General features: G+C 45.8%; 1 protein-coding gene across 3 annotated transcripts in view; it reads right to left on the reverse strand.

The window, feature by feature from the left end:
* The window catches only part of FGFR2 (fibroblast growth factor receptor 2), a 105,202-nt gene that overhangs the window by 14,409 nt on the left and 72,677 nt on the right, over positions 1-18,116 (reverse strand). For all 3 annotated transcript variants that reach the window (XM_068961791.1, XM_068961793.1, XM_068961792.1), the window contains 5 exons: positions 17,444-17,640; positions 8,950-9,101; positions 6,018-6,139; positions 3,931-4,041; positions 2,386-2,576 (listed from right to left, as the gene is read on the reverse strand). In XM_068961791.1, coding sequence (XP_068817892.1) covers positions 2,386-2,576; positions 3,931-4,041; positions 6,018-6,139; positions 8,950-9,101; positions 17,444-17,640 — 773 coding nt within the window. The remainder of the gene's footprint in view (positions 1-2,385; positions 2,577-3,930; positions 4,042-6,017; positions 6,140-8,949; positions 9,102-17,443; positions 17,641-18,116) is intronic.

The following is an 18,116-nucleotide window of genomic DNA, read 5'->3' on the forward strand; positions in this document are numbered from 1 at the left end:
TGGTTTTTCCAGTGGTCATGTATGGATGTGAAAGTTGGACTGTAAAGAAGGCTGAGGGCCAAAGAATTGATGCTTTTGAACTGTGGTGTTGGAGAAGACTCTTAAGAGTCCCTTGGACTGCAGGGAGATCCAACCAGTCCATTCTAAAGGAGATCAGTCCTAGGTGTTCATTGGAAGGACTGATACTGAAGCTGAAACTCCAATACTTTGGCCACCTCATGAGAAGAGTTGACTCACTGGAAAAGTTCCTGATGCTGGGAGGGACTGGGGGCAGGAGGAGAAGGGGATGACAGAGGATGCGATGGCTGGATGGCATCACCAACTCAATGGACATGAGTCTGGGTAAACTCTGGGAGTTGGTGATGGATAGGGAGGCCTGGCGTGCTGCGGATCATGGGGTCGCAGAGTCAGACACAACTGAGCGACTGAACTGAACTGAACTGACTGTTGATTTCACCTGCTGTCCCCCACAGTGCCCGCTCCAAGAGGCTGAGGACGGCATCCATTCCGGTCACCCACAGGGAGCCTGACTCAGCACACCAGGCATCCGAATCAGGAACACTCAGGCATATTTGCTGAAGGATTAATAAAAGCACCAGGCCAGCCTTCTATCACTTTTATCAAGAGCAACTCCCTGCTGAGCCCCCAAAATCATCCTCCCTCCACACCAGAGCAGGAGGACAGAGCAAGAAGGACCAGAGAGTCAGATCCGGCAGCCTGCAGGCAGGATGTCTTCCCAGGGTTTTACTTAGCAATCGTTCCAAGTTACAGAAAAGGTAAAGTAGAAGAATGGATATCCATGTTTGCCAGATTCAATTCTTATGCTTCCTTGCTCTCTTTTTCTCTCTATACCCAGGCTCCACACACACACACACACACACACGCACACACATGCACTTTTTGTGGCTAAACCATTTAAAAATGAGTTGCAGACTTCATTTGCAGGTATCTCCTACCTTAACACAAGACCTTTATCACTGCCCCCAAATTTAACAGTGAAACAGCCACACTATCTAATATACAGTCCATACACATATTTAAGTGTTCATAAACAGTTTTTACAAAAGCTGTCCCCCTACCTCCCACCCAGAACAGGGACCTAGTCCAGGATTACACATGTACATTTAGTTGTCATGACTCTTAAGCTTCTTTTCATCTGGAACACTCTCTGCAGGATTTTTTTTTTTTTTTTCAATCTTTTGTGACTCTGACATTTTGAAGCAATGTCTTGTCAAATGTCCCACATTCTGGATCTGATTGTCTGACTCGTCAGCTGGCAAAGTCTGCTGCACACGTACACACAGACACAACTCCACTCTGTCTTGGTTTCCTAAAATCTATACATTGGGAGATTGTACAGAAAAAAAAATTTTTTTCTGAAAAATCTTCAACTCTGGACTCTTTTGCTAAGAAAAAAAACCCAGAACACATGGTAACTCTGGCTGTGTTTCCTCCTGGCTACAGACAGCAGGGGCCGAGGTGCAGCGGGGCCCTTCCTGAATCGCCACGTGGTGTGGCCTGACAGAGGCCACCTTGCCCCATCAATGACCACCATGGCCAAGATCCCGCAGGGGGACAGAGGGTCCACGCCCACCAGAGGCTCTTACTTCTTTGAGGACGCGAGCAATTACTGATGTTTCATGATACTCCAGAGCAGATAAGAACTGACCCACCTCTGCCCAAGGAAGAAGCTATGTACCATCCCCGAAGTGTGGGCCAGGGAAGGGCACCTGGGGCCAATCCAAAATGCCCCAGGGGACATCTGGGCACCCGTCTAACTGCTTTCAGAATAACTCAGATGTTTCAAGTTCCAACTGCGTGCGGCATGCTTGGAATGCAAGTGATTCACCTCAGGGGACCTGGCCAACTTTCAACCGCAGAGGGTCACCTCGCGAAATGAGACAAAATAAATCCAGAGAATACCTGGCACTCGACGTTACCAAAACACCCCATCATTTGATCTCTGTTCCTAGAATCTTTAACATCATTTCAAACTCAAAACCACAGAGACGACACCCAAAGTCCACATCCAGAGACTCAAGAACCACAAAACAAAGCCAAAAGATCATCGGCATCAAAGGCAGCGCCCCCTAACCCCGCTGCCGTCCACCTGGAAAGCTGGTTCCCCAAAGGGTGCCGGCCAGCCCATCTCTGAGAAGAGATATCTTCTCTGCTCAACTCTGTGGCACTGCTACAGGTCTATGATGCAACTCTGACTGTTAAAGAGTTCATCAAACACCAGTATGAATAATGCAAGACATATTTTCCAGGTTGTACAAGACAGGCCAGGGCTTGATACGGCAAACAAGCACGTCCAAATGGCCTGTTTTCTTCAGACATTTTTCACTGGAATCCATCCAACTGAGGAGAAGGGGAAGGACTCACTTTCTGGGAAGCCAAGTACTCCATGCCCCGGGCCAGCTGGTAGGTGCATGACACCAAGTCCTTGAAGGCCATCTGCTCTTCGGGAACGCGGTTGATGTCATAGGAATACTCCATCCCAGGTGGCCTCCGGGCACGGAGGTATTCCCGAAGATTGCCTTTTGAGGCGTACTCGACGATGACATAGAGTGGCCCTGTGGATGGAAAACACGAGCTGGAGAGGCAGTGAACCCCAGAGCTGCCCTGGGGCAGCTCTGCCAAGGAGTTCGTAGTTATTACAACTCAGTGCTTTATTATTATTATTTTTTTAATTTAAACATACAGAACGGCACACACAAAAATAGAACACCTGCCTTCTAATCTCCCCCCAAATGACAACAAACACCCGGTCAAGGTAGACTCAACAGTCTTTAATAAAACAGAAATGCTTCGTGAGTGCCCCTTTCTTGTCATGTCCCCTCTTGGAAAGCAACTGCTACCATAAATTTGCTGCTCTCATTTAATTTTAACAATTGTACAAACACATGTGTATCAATAAATGATGTATTATTTTTAGCAACATCCATGAGTAATAAAGACACTGCTTTGCAACAGTTTCCCCCAACACATGATCTTTCTGGAAGCCAGTCAGGCTGATAAAAAATAGATCCAGATCATTCTGTTTAATACTTACATAGATTCTATCATATAAGTATACCATGCTGTATTTATCCATCCCCCGATGGGTTGTGTTCAGGCTTGGGCCATTGCAAACGTTGTACAATGGACACTGCAAGCTAGTGCGTGCCTCCTGATACACACGTGCAATACTGTCCCTATGGCAGAGACCAGCCTGTTTTCGTGCGTAAATGTTACTGGCACACAGCGAGACCAGTTCATTTCTGTATTGTTTGTGGCAGCTTTCTCACTCCAGCAGTAGAGGTGGGTGGCTGCCACAAAGCCAAAAATACTTACAATAACCCTAAACAGTCTCCTGACTCCCGGTAGAGATCTCAAAGGGAAATTGCCAACGCAAAAAACAGGCATTCCAAGTTTATTAATTATCATCAAACTGGTTCCCAAAGTGACACATATCATCTATGAGAGAAGCCAGGGTCCTCACTTCCTAGGGGACGATAACATGTCCTTCCTGTCCATCTCCCCTCTTTAAGGCCACTCCTGGGGACTCACCCATAGCAAGACATAGTTCTTCAATCCCATTTCAAAGGAAGAACTTGTCAACCAAAATGCAGGATCTTACGTTGGGAACTCACTCTTAGCACTCACTAAACAAAAACATAATGAGATGGCCTTTTCCAAACACCCTCTAGGTTATGTCCAAAAAACCCTATAGGCCTTCCCATCCAGGGTCACCCAACATCCACCTTTCCTTCTAGACCCCAGGCATGGTCATCAGGAACACCTTCCTGAGGTGGGTTTTAAAAAGAACTTTAAACACGTGCTTAGGAGGCTCTAGAAGCAAGATCTAAACATCCATATGCTTCTAAAATGATGCTGATGCTAAACCCTGGGTTATGTGAATGAATGGATTTTTTTCCTCCGACTCACCATCCTGAGTACAGGCTCCAAGGAGATTTATGATATTTTTGTGTTTCCCAATCATCTTCATCATCTCCATCTCGGACACCAGATCAGAAAGGTCTTTCTCAGTGGCATCATCTAGAACATTAGGTAAATTACATATCAGTTTTGCTACTGTTGGTTGATGAACATTTGGTTGAAACAGAATGAAACTGAATTTACGAACCAGAAAAGACTTTCCAAATCTTCTCTCTCATCTTACTGGTGAAGCAGGAAATGCCCAGAGAACTGCCCTCCTCCATGTCAACTAGCTAATTTGGGGTCAACAGTGTCAAAAGTCAGGACAACTACATACGCCTTGGGCGCTAAGGCCAATTCTTTCCCAGCAAACCTCACAGACATGGGGGCATTCTTCCCTACCATGAAATAATTCCATCCTCTGGAAGATAGCAGGTATCTCAGAAAACCACATCAAATTTCATGGGGCCTGAAAGCAATTGTGAGGACTTCTGTGGAGGAGGAGGAACGGGAGGAAGATGGGGGCATTTCATATACTTCAGACTTTCTCTGGATCACAGGCTGCTAAGCTGAGCCCTCAAAGCCCACAGGGCACTCACAGATGGATTCAGGCAAAGACTAAAGTCCCCATACCAGGACAAAAGTGTGTGCCCGCTCCTGCATCTTGAGGGGCTGAAGGTTCTCGCCTTCCATGGGCTTCCCAAGGGGCTGGGATTCCCATACTAAGATAATTAAAGTTTTAAAAACCTCTCTGCTCCATAATTTCAAACAAGAACAGCTTAGGTCCTGCATATCCTGGCTCGTAGTTAAGCTTCCAAAAAGTGGCAAGATTCTTCCTCAGGTACCTGAATTGAACTAATTCAATAAGGGAAAATCTGAGCTTAGGCCATGGATGGAAGCCATGCTGCATAAAGCTCTTTGGCTTCACAAAAGGAAGAGCAACACAAGTGCCTGGAGTGTAAAATCCACACGAACGCCCATGGAAAAGTGCACACCTGCCCCTCAGAGGGAGAGGCTCCACTCCAGTGACACACGGGATCCTCTCTAAGCTCTGAGATGCCCCCTGGCTATTAAAATGACCACGGCTGACGTCTGTGGTCCTCCCAGGCATCACACCCAAAGTGGGAGCAGCTCAAAATGTCCTCATTTTCCTGAGGAGCCATTCAGATCCAGAGCTAAGGAAAAACAACCAAAAAAACACCCAACCCCTTTCCAACTATTTCTACCCTGCTCCCTCCTCTCAGGAAGAGACACAATGACTCAAAATCCCATGAAAGAAAAAGCCTGACTCCTGGGTGTCCACAATGCGTGACACTCCCCCCACCCCTCACCCACACACATTCTGAGAACAGACCTGTCTGCCAGGACATGTGGGAAAAACTCTGCTTGGGGTGTCTTTTCTGAGATGCCCACAATGGGATTTATAATGTAACCGTTTCCTATAACTCCTCTCATAAAAGGATACTGTGGGAAGATGAAGTTAATGGTTAAAAGGTCTTCAGGCTCCTTGAGCAGGGTTGGAAGGTTAACACATAAATGTTCAGGCTCCCACAAACGCCTCCAAACGTCTACATCTCTGGGTCATTGCTCACTCATCCCTGAACATGTGAGCAATTCTGCACCAGCATCAATGCCATGCGCTCCCTCTTAGCTTCCTAAGCAACTCCCAGACCAGAACCATTCGCTCTCTGTGCCTCTTGCAAAGGAGAAGGAGCGGCCTCCTCTCTCTGAGCCTTCTGGGCTCCCCCTAAAAAGGCCAACTTCCCTTTATTTGTAAGATAAGGTTTGTGTTCTGCATCCAACGTGCCAACACTCATCTAAACTAATCAACTCTATGTGAGTCAATACTTTCTAAGCATTTCCAAATATAAAGGGAATGAGCTACCACTTTCTAACAGAACTGGCTTTTCTTTTTTTATAAGTGCACACTGCTTAAGATAAATAGTCTGTCCGAGATGCTGATTTATACTGAAAACTTCTCAACCCCTAGGTCAACTATGTGCTCTTTGACCCCGCGCCATGATAGAGTTCACACAAAAGGAACATTCTTGATAAGGCTACCCCCTTCTCCTCCCTCCCCACACCACCCCCCTCACCTTTCAACATCTTCACGGCCACAGTGACTGCTTCCTTGGGCTTCTCCTTGTCAATTCCCACTGCTTCAGCCATGACCACTTGCCCAAAGCAACCTTCTCCCAGGGGTTTGCCCAGCGTCAGCCTGAATGTGTAAAGGGAGGATTAGCACACGGCATCTGGTACAGCGAGGGAAATTCCAGAACTCAATATAAAAATCTTTCAGCAGCTTACAAAAGCATGGAGCATTTATCATATGGAACTAATGAGACTTGGGGAACACACGCGCTTGAGTATTTTCTTAGTGACGTTTTAGGGAATGTCAGTGACTGCTGGAACAACTACTGAATGTCACATTTGTATTCTTGATTTATTTTCTTTAAGGAAGGTATCCTTGCGAGTCAGGTGGCCAGCTTTCCTAAGTGCTAATGAGGAGAAGCTTTGATCTTGAGCCCATCAAAGATTTGTAATTTAGAATGTCTCAAAGAAAACTGTTAAACCTGTTTGTTTTTTTTTTTTGTCTCTGTGAAATGATGTCTTTAAAAATCACTATTATTTAAATACCAATGGATTTTATGGTCACATTCTGGGCCAAGTTACAAGATATGAATCTTAAATGCATTTCAAGGAATCTCTGTTTTTTCATTAAAGGAAAAAGAAACCTCTAGAGAGAGGGGGGATTTTTCTGACATATTAGTTTAGAAATCCTTATGACTGCCCAAAATTAATAATGAAGAAAATCCAAAGTGAACAAAACAAACTAAATTTCTAAGGTCAGACGTGCTACATGCATCATGCTAACAGCCATATAGACTCCTCGGACATTCCAAAAACCAACAGAATGGACGAGACTTTGGAACACTTACAAATGTGTTTTTTTTTTCACTTAAGTATAACACAGCAAAGTACTGAGCTGCCACTAGTAAGCAGTATTTTTGCTAAGTACGCAATGGTTTGAAAAAGTTAAAGCAAAGACCAAGGGTAGCGTGTGCTATGCTGAGGTCATTCCCTTCCTACCCTGAGCTAAAATGAAATTTAATATCTTGGCAGAAAATAAACATTTGCATTGGAAAAATGGCTAATTTATGTCCTATTGCCCTGCTACTACAAACATAACAATCCTTTCTTTGTACAACGTCTGCCTCCAATCTAATAAACTGCTTCTAAATAGCCTTCATTCATTGGAAATCTGCTCCACCTATGGTTGTGCTAAACACTATTTTGAAAGGCTTAGCACTCAGATTTTCCACACTCCGGGTACTCTGGGTGGGAGCTGACAGACAGATTCCCACTGCTGCCGGTGGTGTCACAAGTGGCAAAAGCTATGGCTTGAACCTGGGAGCTATAATTTCTTAAAATATGATCACAGCTCCCCAACTCAGTCCTATATCCATAGGAATGTGCACAAGAACCCACCAACTTGTTTAGTCAAGCCCATGCTCATGAGAAACACCCCCTTCTCACACTGCACAGGTGAGTAAATCATTCTTTGTGTTTTTCTGGTGCCTCACTGGTAAGAATGCAGTAACCAAGCCCTGGATGAATGAATGAACAGCACACAAGCTGGAATCACTTCCGTTAACACTCTAACAAAATGATACCAGTACAATAATTTGGCTCTCATTTATGGCGTATATTAATATCTCTAAACGAGCTGTTAGGAAACAAAGCTGGTTGGAGTTGTGTGAGTCAAGTGCCATGTAAGCTACCCCTCCTTCCAAAGAAAGGCTCCTCATCACATCCAATCTCTGGAAAAGCTTATCTTTGTATTTCCAAATCTGTGCATGAGTTCCTTCTCTAGTCATTAGACACTTCTTCGACATAATCTCAAGAAGACGGTGCAAATGTCAAGACCAATAGGGTAGCTGTGCATAAGCAAGTCAAAAGCTTATTCCAGTTGATTCGATGCAGATGTAGAGTCAGCAATTTCTACCTTCCATTACTCTCAGGCTGTTTAGACGCTAACCACTACAACAGAGACCCTGGAAATGAGCTGACAGCCCTTCACTTCAGAAGGGAGACCTGGGGGCTGGCCCCCGGCTGGAAGATGGACGGCTGGTAGCCCAAGATCTGTCCATTGGCTGGATGTCCATCCTGCTGAGATTTGAAGTTCAGATCTCACTGGTTATGAAGGGAAATTCACACGAGCCAAGAATTGTGCTCAGTCCTGGGAGGTCTGTACTATGACCTTCATTTTATAGAAATGAAGTTCAAAAAGAATCAGGTAACTCATACAAGGTTGCCCAGCCACTGGCTGGCAGAGCCAGGATTCAAATCAAGCCCAAGAGAATCCAAAGTCCATGAACTTGAAGCCAGACCAAGAATATACAGCTCTCAACAATGCCTTCACCAGAGCCCAGGTGGCCACACTTGGACTGATCTTATTGGAACACCTCTATGTCAGAAAATACTATGGACCATAAGAAATTCAATGGCAGGTACCATATTTGAAGATTTACAGCCCAATATTATATTAATAACTATTAAAAACAGCACTGTTGGGTGAAGACTCTTAAGGCAATTTATATTCTATATCTAATCCCTCTAAAGAAATGAACCATAGGACAGTCACGTTCTAGGAACCAGAAGTTAGAACGTCAATTCTGTTTTATAAATGGGATAATCCCACTTATAGTCCATTTGACTGGATCTAAATTATCTAGAAAGCAAAAAAAAGAAAAGAAAAAAATGCTAACAAGGTACCATTTTGTTTGCCAACCAGCCATGGCTTAGTAGTTCTGCTTTAAAAGAACTATTAAAAAAGGAGCCCATGAGAGAATCAGTTCTTTGTTTTTCCTGGAGTTGATTATTTAGAAATACAATCTTACCCATTCCCGTTGACATCATCACAACAAGACTTTGGCAATTAAGGGTCATAAACAGAAAATGTCAACCCAGTGTCCCCATTTATACCTAAGTCTTCATTGGGAGATGTGTCCCCACTCAAGTACTCACTTATCTCTTGGAAACTCCCATTTGGGATCTTCTGGCAGCTCATACTCGGAGACCCCTGCCAGCATGGGGGTGTCTGCAGTTGAAGAGAGGCGAGTTGTAATCCTCACCAACGGGGTGTTGGAGTTCATAGAGGAGCTGGACTCAGCAGAAACCTGGATACAAAATGCAAAGACACAGATGTAATCCTGGCTCCACCTGAGAAGACTGGGAGCCGGCCAGAGCCCAGCCATCGGTCAGCTCTTAGAAAGCAAGGAGAGGGTGGGTTGGCCAAAGTCATGAATTTAAGACCAAACATTTAGGAGCTGGATTCCAACTCCCCGGTCCTCCCATCCAGGCAATATGTGCTAGATTTCATCCAACTTGTATGTTCCTAAAACCAGACTTCCAAACAACATTTCTTAGACATTGCTTGATCAAAAAAAAAAAAAAAAAAAAGTCTTGTTTCCGCCCTAAACCCTCAACATATCACCTGAGGATACAGAGCTAGACCCCCACAGGCTTCATTCTTGCCTTTTTGCCTGGGCTTGTATCAGAGCCCCAGATTAGCAATCTCCTCCTGGCATACCAGCTCAGATGGTGAATCAATGCTACGCTTATGAACTTCCACAAAAACTTCTGGAAAATTGGCTCTTCAATCAGCTCTATCTTTTGAAATGTAAAGGAGAATACGTCAAGGATCTAGCTCCAGAATGAATGGGGAAAGCATTCTGGCAGCAACAAGTGCCTTTATTCAAGGATAACCAGAGACCCAGGCACTGGGGACCACTGTCTACTTCTTCCCCCACTCCTTCTGGGAACTAGCTGATGACCAAGTCAACTTTGGTTTCAGAAAGTAGTGAACGAAGAGTCAAGGGAAAGAAAAATACCTCTTTATTCACAATCTTGTGGGAAAGCTCCCCTCCCCATTCCCCACCCCCCCAGCAGCCTGCAAGCTTTATTGAGTTTTCTCAGTTTACACTCATTCATTATAGTCTGCATTTGAAAAAATAGTTATTTCTTAAATATATCATCTTCTCTGTGCTGATTTCTGTAAAGGAAAGTACCATTACGGGCTGCCTGACCATCACCTTATTCTAAACCATGAACAAGACCGGCCCAAGAGAACTGGAATCGGGTTTGACGTGACCCCTCAAATGTGGCTCTGTCCCCTACATGACTCTCATATCAACCCTTCTCCCCAGCAGTGCTTACAAACATTTTTAAAATCAAGATGGCAAGGACCGAGATGAACAAATTTAACAAGGATGAACTTTCAAGGCGGAGCCTGGACCATTCTCACAGGGAACCAGCAGATTGCTCTGGGAACATCCTACTTAAAAAACCTTGACTCTCTCCTTAAACCCAGACTGCCCTTAAAAAGCAGGGAGGAAACCTGAGATGTCCAAGAATAGATTAGGGGTGGGGGGGAATCATTTCAGGAATAGGAAGCTGGTATTAGTATTACTTACAATATCAAGAAGAAGGCAATTTTTAACATAGAATTTCTATCATCTTTTTAAATGTACATGAAAACATTTCTGAGCCTTCTGAGCAGTCTTTTGTCAAAGGGAATCATGCTTAAATTTTATTATGTAGACTCTATGATCAATGCTTACTCAGTATGAGCATAGTAAACATATATATATATTTATGTGTGTATTTAATGATATATATATATATATATATATGTATACATATTTTAAAGGAACTTAGCAGTCATTAGTTTTGGAGCTGAGAGGGGCCTCATGGACAGATAAAGCTCTAAGAGGCTTCACACCTAAGTGTCTGGGCCACAGAGGCAAAGAGCAGAAGCAAAAAGATGAAAAGGTAAAAAGAAAAAAAGACAAAGGTAAACATGAAAAGCCTGCAGAATCCACCTCCGCAACACGCTGACCTCAGCTGCAGGGCCACCAGTAACACCATCTCCCCAGCCTCCACTGACCCCATATATGTCTTGAGCTCCATCTGCAGAGAAGGGCTCAGAGAGATTTCAAGGAACAGGTCTGGCTAAAAACACTTTCCCAAATCCTGCTCCATCTGCAGAGAAGGGCTCAGAGAGATTTCAAGGAACAGGTCTGGCTAAAAACACTTTCCCGAATCCTAACGCCCTGCATCAGGTTGTGAGCTATGGATGCCAAAGGAGATGGGTGTTTGCAGATGAAAGGGCTCCCCCACGAAGAAGCACAAATCACCACTCATCACGGTGGGAACCCGGCTTGAAGATCACAGGACAGAAGACTGGGAACAGCAGTCAGAGTCAGTCTGGCAATGAGAGACAGGACAGGCCCCAACCGGTCAAGGTCTGGCAGAGTCCAAAGCCAGAACACCCTCTCCAAGGCCAGTAGCGTAGCCCTGCTTGCTGGACAGCAGGGTTCCTAGAACCCCTGCGCAGAGTGTGCAGGGAACTTGGAGAAAGAGAAACCCTGACCAGGGGCCGGACCCATGCCCCCTGCATTGGAAGGTGATATCTTAACCACTGGACCGCCAGGGAGGTCCCTTAGCATCTTTTTAGAATCATTTGCTGCTCAGATTCATGGGAGTTTATGACGACCCCTCTCTTTGGGGAAGCCTGCAGACTTGTAGCCTAGCACTGTTCTGTGTGTGAGATGCTGTCTGTCAGATGGCATGCAGCAGGGGAGAAAGCAATTCCATCAGCATTAAGGGTAGGATTTGCCTTAATGGTTTGAAAGATGAGACCCTCTGCTCACAGCCAGGGTGGGTGGGTAGGGCTGGAGGGGTCCGGTGGGCAGAAGAGCAAGCCTCAGAAATTAAGGAGTCAGGAGACAGTCCCAGGGCAGAAGGAGAGCTGGAGAGTTAAGAAAATCCTCATGACAAATAGGGCTTAGTGGCTGCCTCAGAAAGAAAAACGAAGCATTCAATCAGAAGTTAACTGCTCCGCGGCTAACCTGTGACCCCAGAGGAATCTTTGCCCACAAACCCGTGACAAGAGTTCACACCCATACACATCTTCCCCCACAGACAGAGTCTCCCACAAGGTTTTAATGCGAAAGCTTTGAAAATGGAAAACCTTCCCCAACTTTGTTGCTGTCACTAGGATGAAGGTTATGGAAACTTTGTTCAGATTAAGGGCAGAGGTTTAGATTCCATGGACAGATCTGGAAGATACTTCTGTTAAAAAAAAAAAAACACACACACACACAAAGAGAGAAAAAAGAGAAGAAAATGTCCCCAGTAGAAGAATCAACAGAATTCAATCCCTCTGTCTACGCAAGGTATATCATAATTTTACTTCCATGCATTTTACTATGCTTTTAAAATCCCCTCTGGGACTGTAAAACATGACTGGCTTTCTCTTCATTCCATCTTACTCCGAGCGCTAACGTGTTTGCAGGGCTGGCCCAATCCCTTGCAAGCAATTCCTCTGAGGAACACCGTGTTTCTAGAGCTTCTCTCCTCTGGACCACATTCTCCAAGGAATTCCACTGAATTTCACTTCTGAATCCTGTTCTGCAACACAGGCAATCACTCTTTTTTTTTGGGGGGGGGGGCACAAAATCAAAATCTTCCCTTTCAGATATGTTCCTTTAGTTCCAGGTTTCCTTTTCCTCTAATTTTAAAATACCCCATTGATAGTGATCACTGAGTTACTTAAAACAATAAACACTAACACGCTAAAATAAGCTGTTTCCCCACTCCCAAATCCTGGCAGGCCCTTTTCCGTCATGTTTTGCCACAGTCTCCACTCAGCTTCCTCACTCTCCAGAATCTCTTTACCATAAATTCCTCATGCCATAAATCAAGCTTTTAACTAAATGTGCTTTTTCTCCTATTTCCACCGCACATAAAGGAGATTAGGTAAGGAAGTGGGTTTTTTTTTTTTTCTTTTCTTTTTAAAGGGCCACCAAGAGACTGTTGTCCTTTAATACTAGATTTGATTCATCAATGAGAGGGGGCCCTGCAGAGAACAGGGCAGGCAAAGGTATAGATGCCACGAGGAGGAGGACTCACACATGGACCACAGCCAGCCAGAGAAACCCTCTGACGCTCAGTCCACGGATCCACATTCTCAAACCTGAGCACGAGGCCCCAGAGCTAACACAGTGATGCTATAAGCACCGTCTATCACTCCCCAATAGCAAACAAAGTGCCTTCACCTCCTAGAGCTGGCGGATGAAAAAAAGGGTCAAGGGATGGAGGGAGGGGAGGATTTGTTTTCCTTCCATGACAAATTTTAGGTAAACAGGCAGGGGAGCTAATTCGACACTTACTTTCCTCCTTTAGCAAGTCTCTGCCTCCCCAAACCTCTCCCCAGAGAAAACCTATCAAACCCCGACCAGTCTCATCAGCCCAAACCCAGGTCTGATCTTAGCTGAACTTTGTGTCTTATGGAAGCTGAGAGGAGAGAACGGCCAAGTGGGAGCCAGGCGCCCACATGCAAGGGCAAATTCCAGTTAAGCCATCCATGACCATCCAATTACCTACATGCTTTCTGGAACCAGCCAGGTTCCATTAGACCACCTGAATGACCAAAATACAGAGAATGTTCCAAGATCACACTGTTTAGCTGCTAGGCAGCAAATGAGCTTCTAGATGTGGGCCTGCCCTTCACAGAATTCAGTGGATTTCATAACACGGCCCCCAGAACTGGCTCCCGAATCACACATGCCATCTTTGTCCCATTCACAATGTCCCTGGGAATGTGTCCTTTGCTTCAAACATACTGTTATAAAACATGACCTCGACTGACCTTGATTTTCCTCTGGTTTTCGATCTATCTGTACCAGTAATCAAGAGGGTGAAATTAAAGTCTGGAGAAAGAAAAAAACAACAACGAAACACAAAAAACCAACCCTGCTGCCCTGTGCTGAGATGCTGGTGGTGAGATAGCATGAGGTACATGCACGTGAGGGGTTATCTGCTGATGCAAGTGTATCTCCATCCCACCCTATGGAAGAGTCTGGCTCTTGAAAAAGAACCGGATGTGCTCACTGAGAAACCAACTCAACAAAGCCAGCAATGCTGCCTACCTCCTGAACAAACAGCTCACTTCCTTTCACACTTCTCCCCACCCCCACAGAACTAATGTGTGCCACACATGAAAAGTACAGCCCACCCGGCAACTCAAGGATGTGTCAGGAAGACTTCTCAATGGCCACGGCGTCCACTAGCAGCCCTGGAGACCTGTACAAGAGCCAACAGGCTCGGGCAGAGGCCCCTTTCTGGGCTGGCTCTTGCTGGTCCCCTTGTCTGAGCCGCAGCTCAGAACACGGAAGGATCCCTCCCAAAGGAAATGGGGAGACGCCCTACACCACCCACCTCCCCCACCATAAAGCTATTTCTCTTTCCCCAAACATCAGAATGCATAAGGAGCCTCAACAAACTCATGGTTACCAGGAAATGATCACAGGGAATTTCTTCTTTGGTACCAGAGAAAAATATTTTTGTGTCAAAAACAAAAACTCGTATGTTAGTCTTACACTGGTAAGTCCAGTACATATTAGTAAATGTCAACAAAAAAACTCACAATAGGATAAAACAATCTTTTAAAAAAATATCTGCTCTTGTTCTAAAAAGGGAGCAACGATGGATCTGGTGAGATGTGGTCTGTGCACGTCTGGGGAGGGGCAAGGATCAGGGCCAAGAAGATGAAATTCCAGGCACAGGCAGGACGGCAAGTGCCTCGGAAATGCTGAGGAACAGTCCATCCCCAAGACATCTAATTACAGCTCACCTGTCGCCAGGTAAAGGCATGCCTGGCATCCCTGTGGTATGCTCTCTGTCATCAACGTATCTGCAGGCCTTTCTGGGGCTTTTCATTCCAGCCACAGTCCAATAACCCTCTTTTATCCAGGTATCTGATAAGCATTCTTCCACCAAAGGGGCCATGCTTATTATGGACGAACGGCTCTTTGTGAAGAATCAGTGGGTCCCACATGTGTAGCTGAGATGTGTCGACATCCCCCCAAATAAACGCCCAGAGATTTGTTTTTCCAGGGGACTGGTGCCTGCCCACTTTCTGCTGCTTCTCTTACACTATGTGACCCTACTGAAACACAAGGCCATTGCATCTCAAATGAAGGCCCCCAAATAACTGTGGAACCACTGGCAAAGGCCACAGGCCATGTCTTTCATGAAACCTGTATTAGACTAAGCACTTAGAAAATTAAGAAGGAAGGAGGGGTGGGAGGGATAAACAAGGAGGAAGAACTAGAATGCTGCCCTCAGTTACACACAGGGCAGGACAGGAAAAAGGGCCAGCTTAGACTGAGACGGACAATGAAGAAACACCAGTCAGCCAGAGGGAAGTCAAGCACAAAGACCAGAGTTGGGTCAAGGGGATTTTAAAGGCATCTGCTTCTTCTATATTAAATAAAAAGAAGAGCACTATAACAGCTGCAGAAAAAAAAGCACGATGAAATAATTACAGGACAATGGTCTAGCTACACCAAATTGAAGGTTTCTTCCAGAAGGTAGCATTTTTCCCTATCAGAAAAAAAAATAATAGAGATGGGAATACCACTCCCTCTTTCAAGTCCCTAGAGTCAGGATCTCAAGATGGTAGCTGTAAAAATGGTCCAAATGGCTGTAAAAATGGTCCTGAGCGTGGGGGAGGGGTGGCCACACCACCCAAAGGTCACTGAAGGTACCATGTTATAAGAGTCATCTTGAGACTGAACTCTCCCAGAGTCAGGCAAGTGGCCTCATCATCAGTTCCCCAAGAAAGATATGCTCGGTCGCTTCAGTCGTGTCCGACTCTTTGCGACCCCGTGGACTGTAGCCCACCAGGCTCCTCTGTCCATGGAGTTCTCCAGGCAAGAACACTGGAATGGATTGCCATGCCCTCCTCCAGGGGATCTTCCCAACCCAGGTATCAAACCTGCATCTCCTGCATCGCAGGCAAATTCTTTGCTGATGAATCATCAGGGAAGCCCCGAGAAAGACAGTGTGCCACTTTAATAAAACAGCATTCTTGGAAGCAGGGGGAACCAATGACATCTTTCTCCCCTGCCTCATCCTGCTGCCACTCTTAACACCATGTGGGCACTGTCCTACACTTGACACACACTCCAAATGCTACCCTCGGCCTCCACTTTTATTTTTTTAGCCTCCATTTAAAAAGACCTGCTTGAAACATAGATTCAAAGAAATCAACAAGGACCCATTCAGCCCAGAGTTCGGAGCTGGGCTGAGAACAGCCATATCTGTGCCAAAACCACTGCTGACCAACTGGTTCCTAATGTTTCCTAATGCCTTGTCCAGAAAATATCATTGCCACCTGCAGTCCCAGGAGGGGTAGGGCTGGGATTAATCCAGTTTCTCAGACTGCATTTCAGAACCATCTGAGGACTTACTTAAGATGCAGATTCCTGGTCCTCTTCAAAACCTACTCAACCAGAATCTCTGGGGAGGTAACTAAGGAATCTGCAATTTTAACAAGCGTCTTGTACACACTGAGTTAGACCCTGTGAGTTAGCCATTTTCCTTACTGTTTCAAAACTCATGCCTTTATTGGAACCAAGTACTAAATACTTTTGGAAACACTGCCTTCACACCTGCCTTCCCCTTCCATCTTCATGAGCACTTCCAGCCCCACCAGCTTTGCCCGGCTTTGGTTTAAGGCAGAGGTGTTGGCTCCAACTCGTCATATCTGCCCGAAGCAAAAGTAAACCCACCGGGAGGCACAGACGAGCAAAAGGAACCAACAGGACTGAGGTTAACAAGCTCTAGAGTAACAACAACTAGCTGCCCGTTCAATATACAAATCATTCTGCCACCAAATCCACAGTCATGTTCATGTGAACACCGAATCATAACATATTATAGGCATGTGTGTATGCGTGCTCAGTCATGCGACCCCATGGACTGCAGCCTGCCAGGTTCCTCCGTCTGTGGGATTTTCTTGGCAAGAACACTGGAGTGGGTTGCCATTTCCTCCTCCAGGGGAATCTTCCTGACTCAGGGATAGAACCTGCATCACCTGCATTGCAGACAGGTTCTTTACCACTGAGCCACTGGGGGGACTATAGGATTCTATTTTAAGAATCAGAGGTGAAAGCCAAATCCAGTTAAGACAGACCTCATGGGGTATTAGTTCAGACACCTCCAGGTACAGGTTTCTGACCTTGACTTCAAAAAAAGTAAGTCCAAGAAAACCAGAATCCCTTCCTTTTCAACAGGCATCAATCAGTCTATCACCAAAAGAAGCATTCGATCACAGGGACAAAGAGGGCTTATGCCACGTGCATTTGGTGAGTCCCACCAAATGCACCACGGTGCTGCCTCTTGGGTTATTTCCAGTCCTGCAGATGAGCTCAGAGTCTCACACCATTGGGCTTTCTCACCCTCAGAACTAGACTCAGCTGACCTCACCAATGCACCAGGACTTGACCTTCCAAGCTCCAGACACTGATTGGACAGATGCCCACCAAGAGGTCAGTGAGAACCACTGGCACAGTGATGCTCCCGAAAGTAGAAGCAGAGGAAGAGACCCAAGAGCTGGCTGGGCGTGGGGGAGTGGTAAAGTTCTTCAAACTCTTTATCTACTTTCTGTTACCTGTCTCCGCAGGGGGATGCGCTTGGTCAGCTTGTGCACAGCCGGCTGGCTGCTGAAGTCTGGCTTCTTGGTCGTGTTCCTCATCCGGCACAAGATGACCGTCACCACCATGCAGGCGATGAAGAACACCCCTATGCAGTAAATGGCTATTTCCAGGTAGTCTGGGGAAGCTGGGATCTCCTTTTCTCTTACAGGAGCTGGATTGTAGATCACAGGAGAGGAACAGATAAGCAGGCCACAGAGTTAGGAGACTGCACTGATGCTTCCTGGCCTAACTACAGGAAATCAAAAAGCGACAATCATTCCCAAGGCAAGACAGGCCTCCCAGCAGCTCAGCGCTGCAGGAGGCTTGGGCTCTGGGCCTGCCGTGCACCTCTTCTAAACAGAAGTGAATAACTCTGGGCTCCTTGATTTACCACTGGGGCCCAGGTGGTCTCTTATCACTATCCTCAACAGACCTCCGGAATCCTGAGATCATGATGGATTGGCTGACACCAAGGTACGAGGGTCAGGTTACAAGGTCACATTCCATTAAAACATTTGGGTAGGGTAGGACAGTCACCCACACCCACGACAAAGGGGCTGCCTTCTTCCTTGATGGTCTCTGATGCAAACCATTTAAAAATTCTTAAATATGAATGATGCCCACTTTTGTCTCTAAAGGAACAGTGCC

Source organism: Capricornis sumatraensis, chromosome 23 (assembly GCF_032405125.1).
Source record: "Capricornis sumatraensis isolate serow.1 chromosome 23, serow.2, whole genome shotgun sequence".
Classification (NCBI taxonomy): Eukaryota; Metazoa; Chordata; class Mammalia; order Artiodactyla; family Bovidae; genus Capricornis; species Capricornis sumatraensis.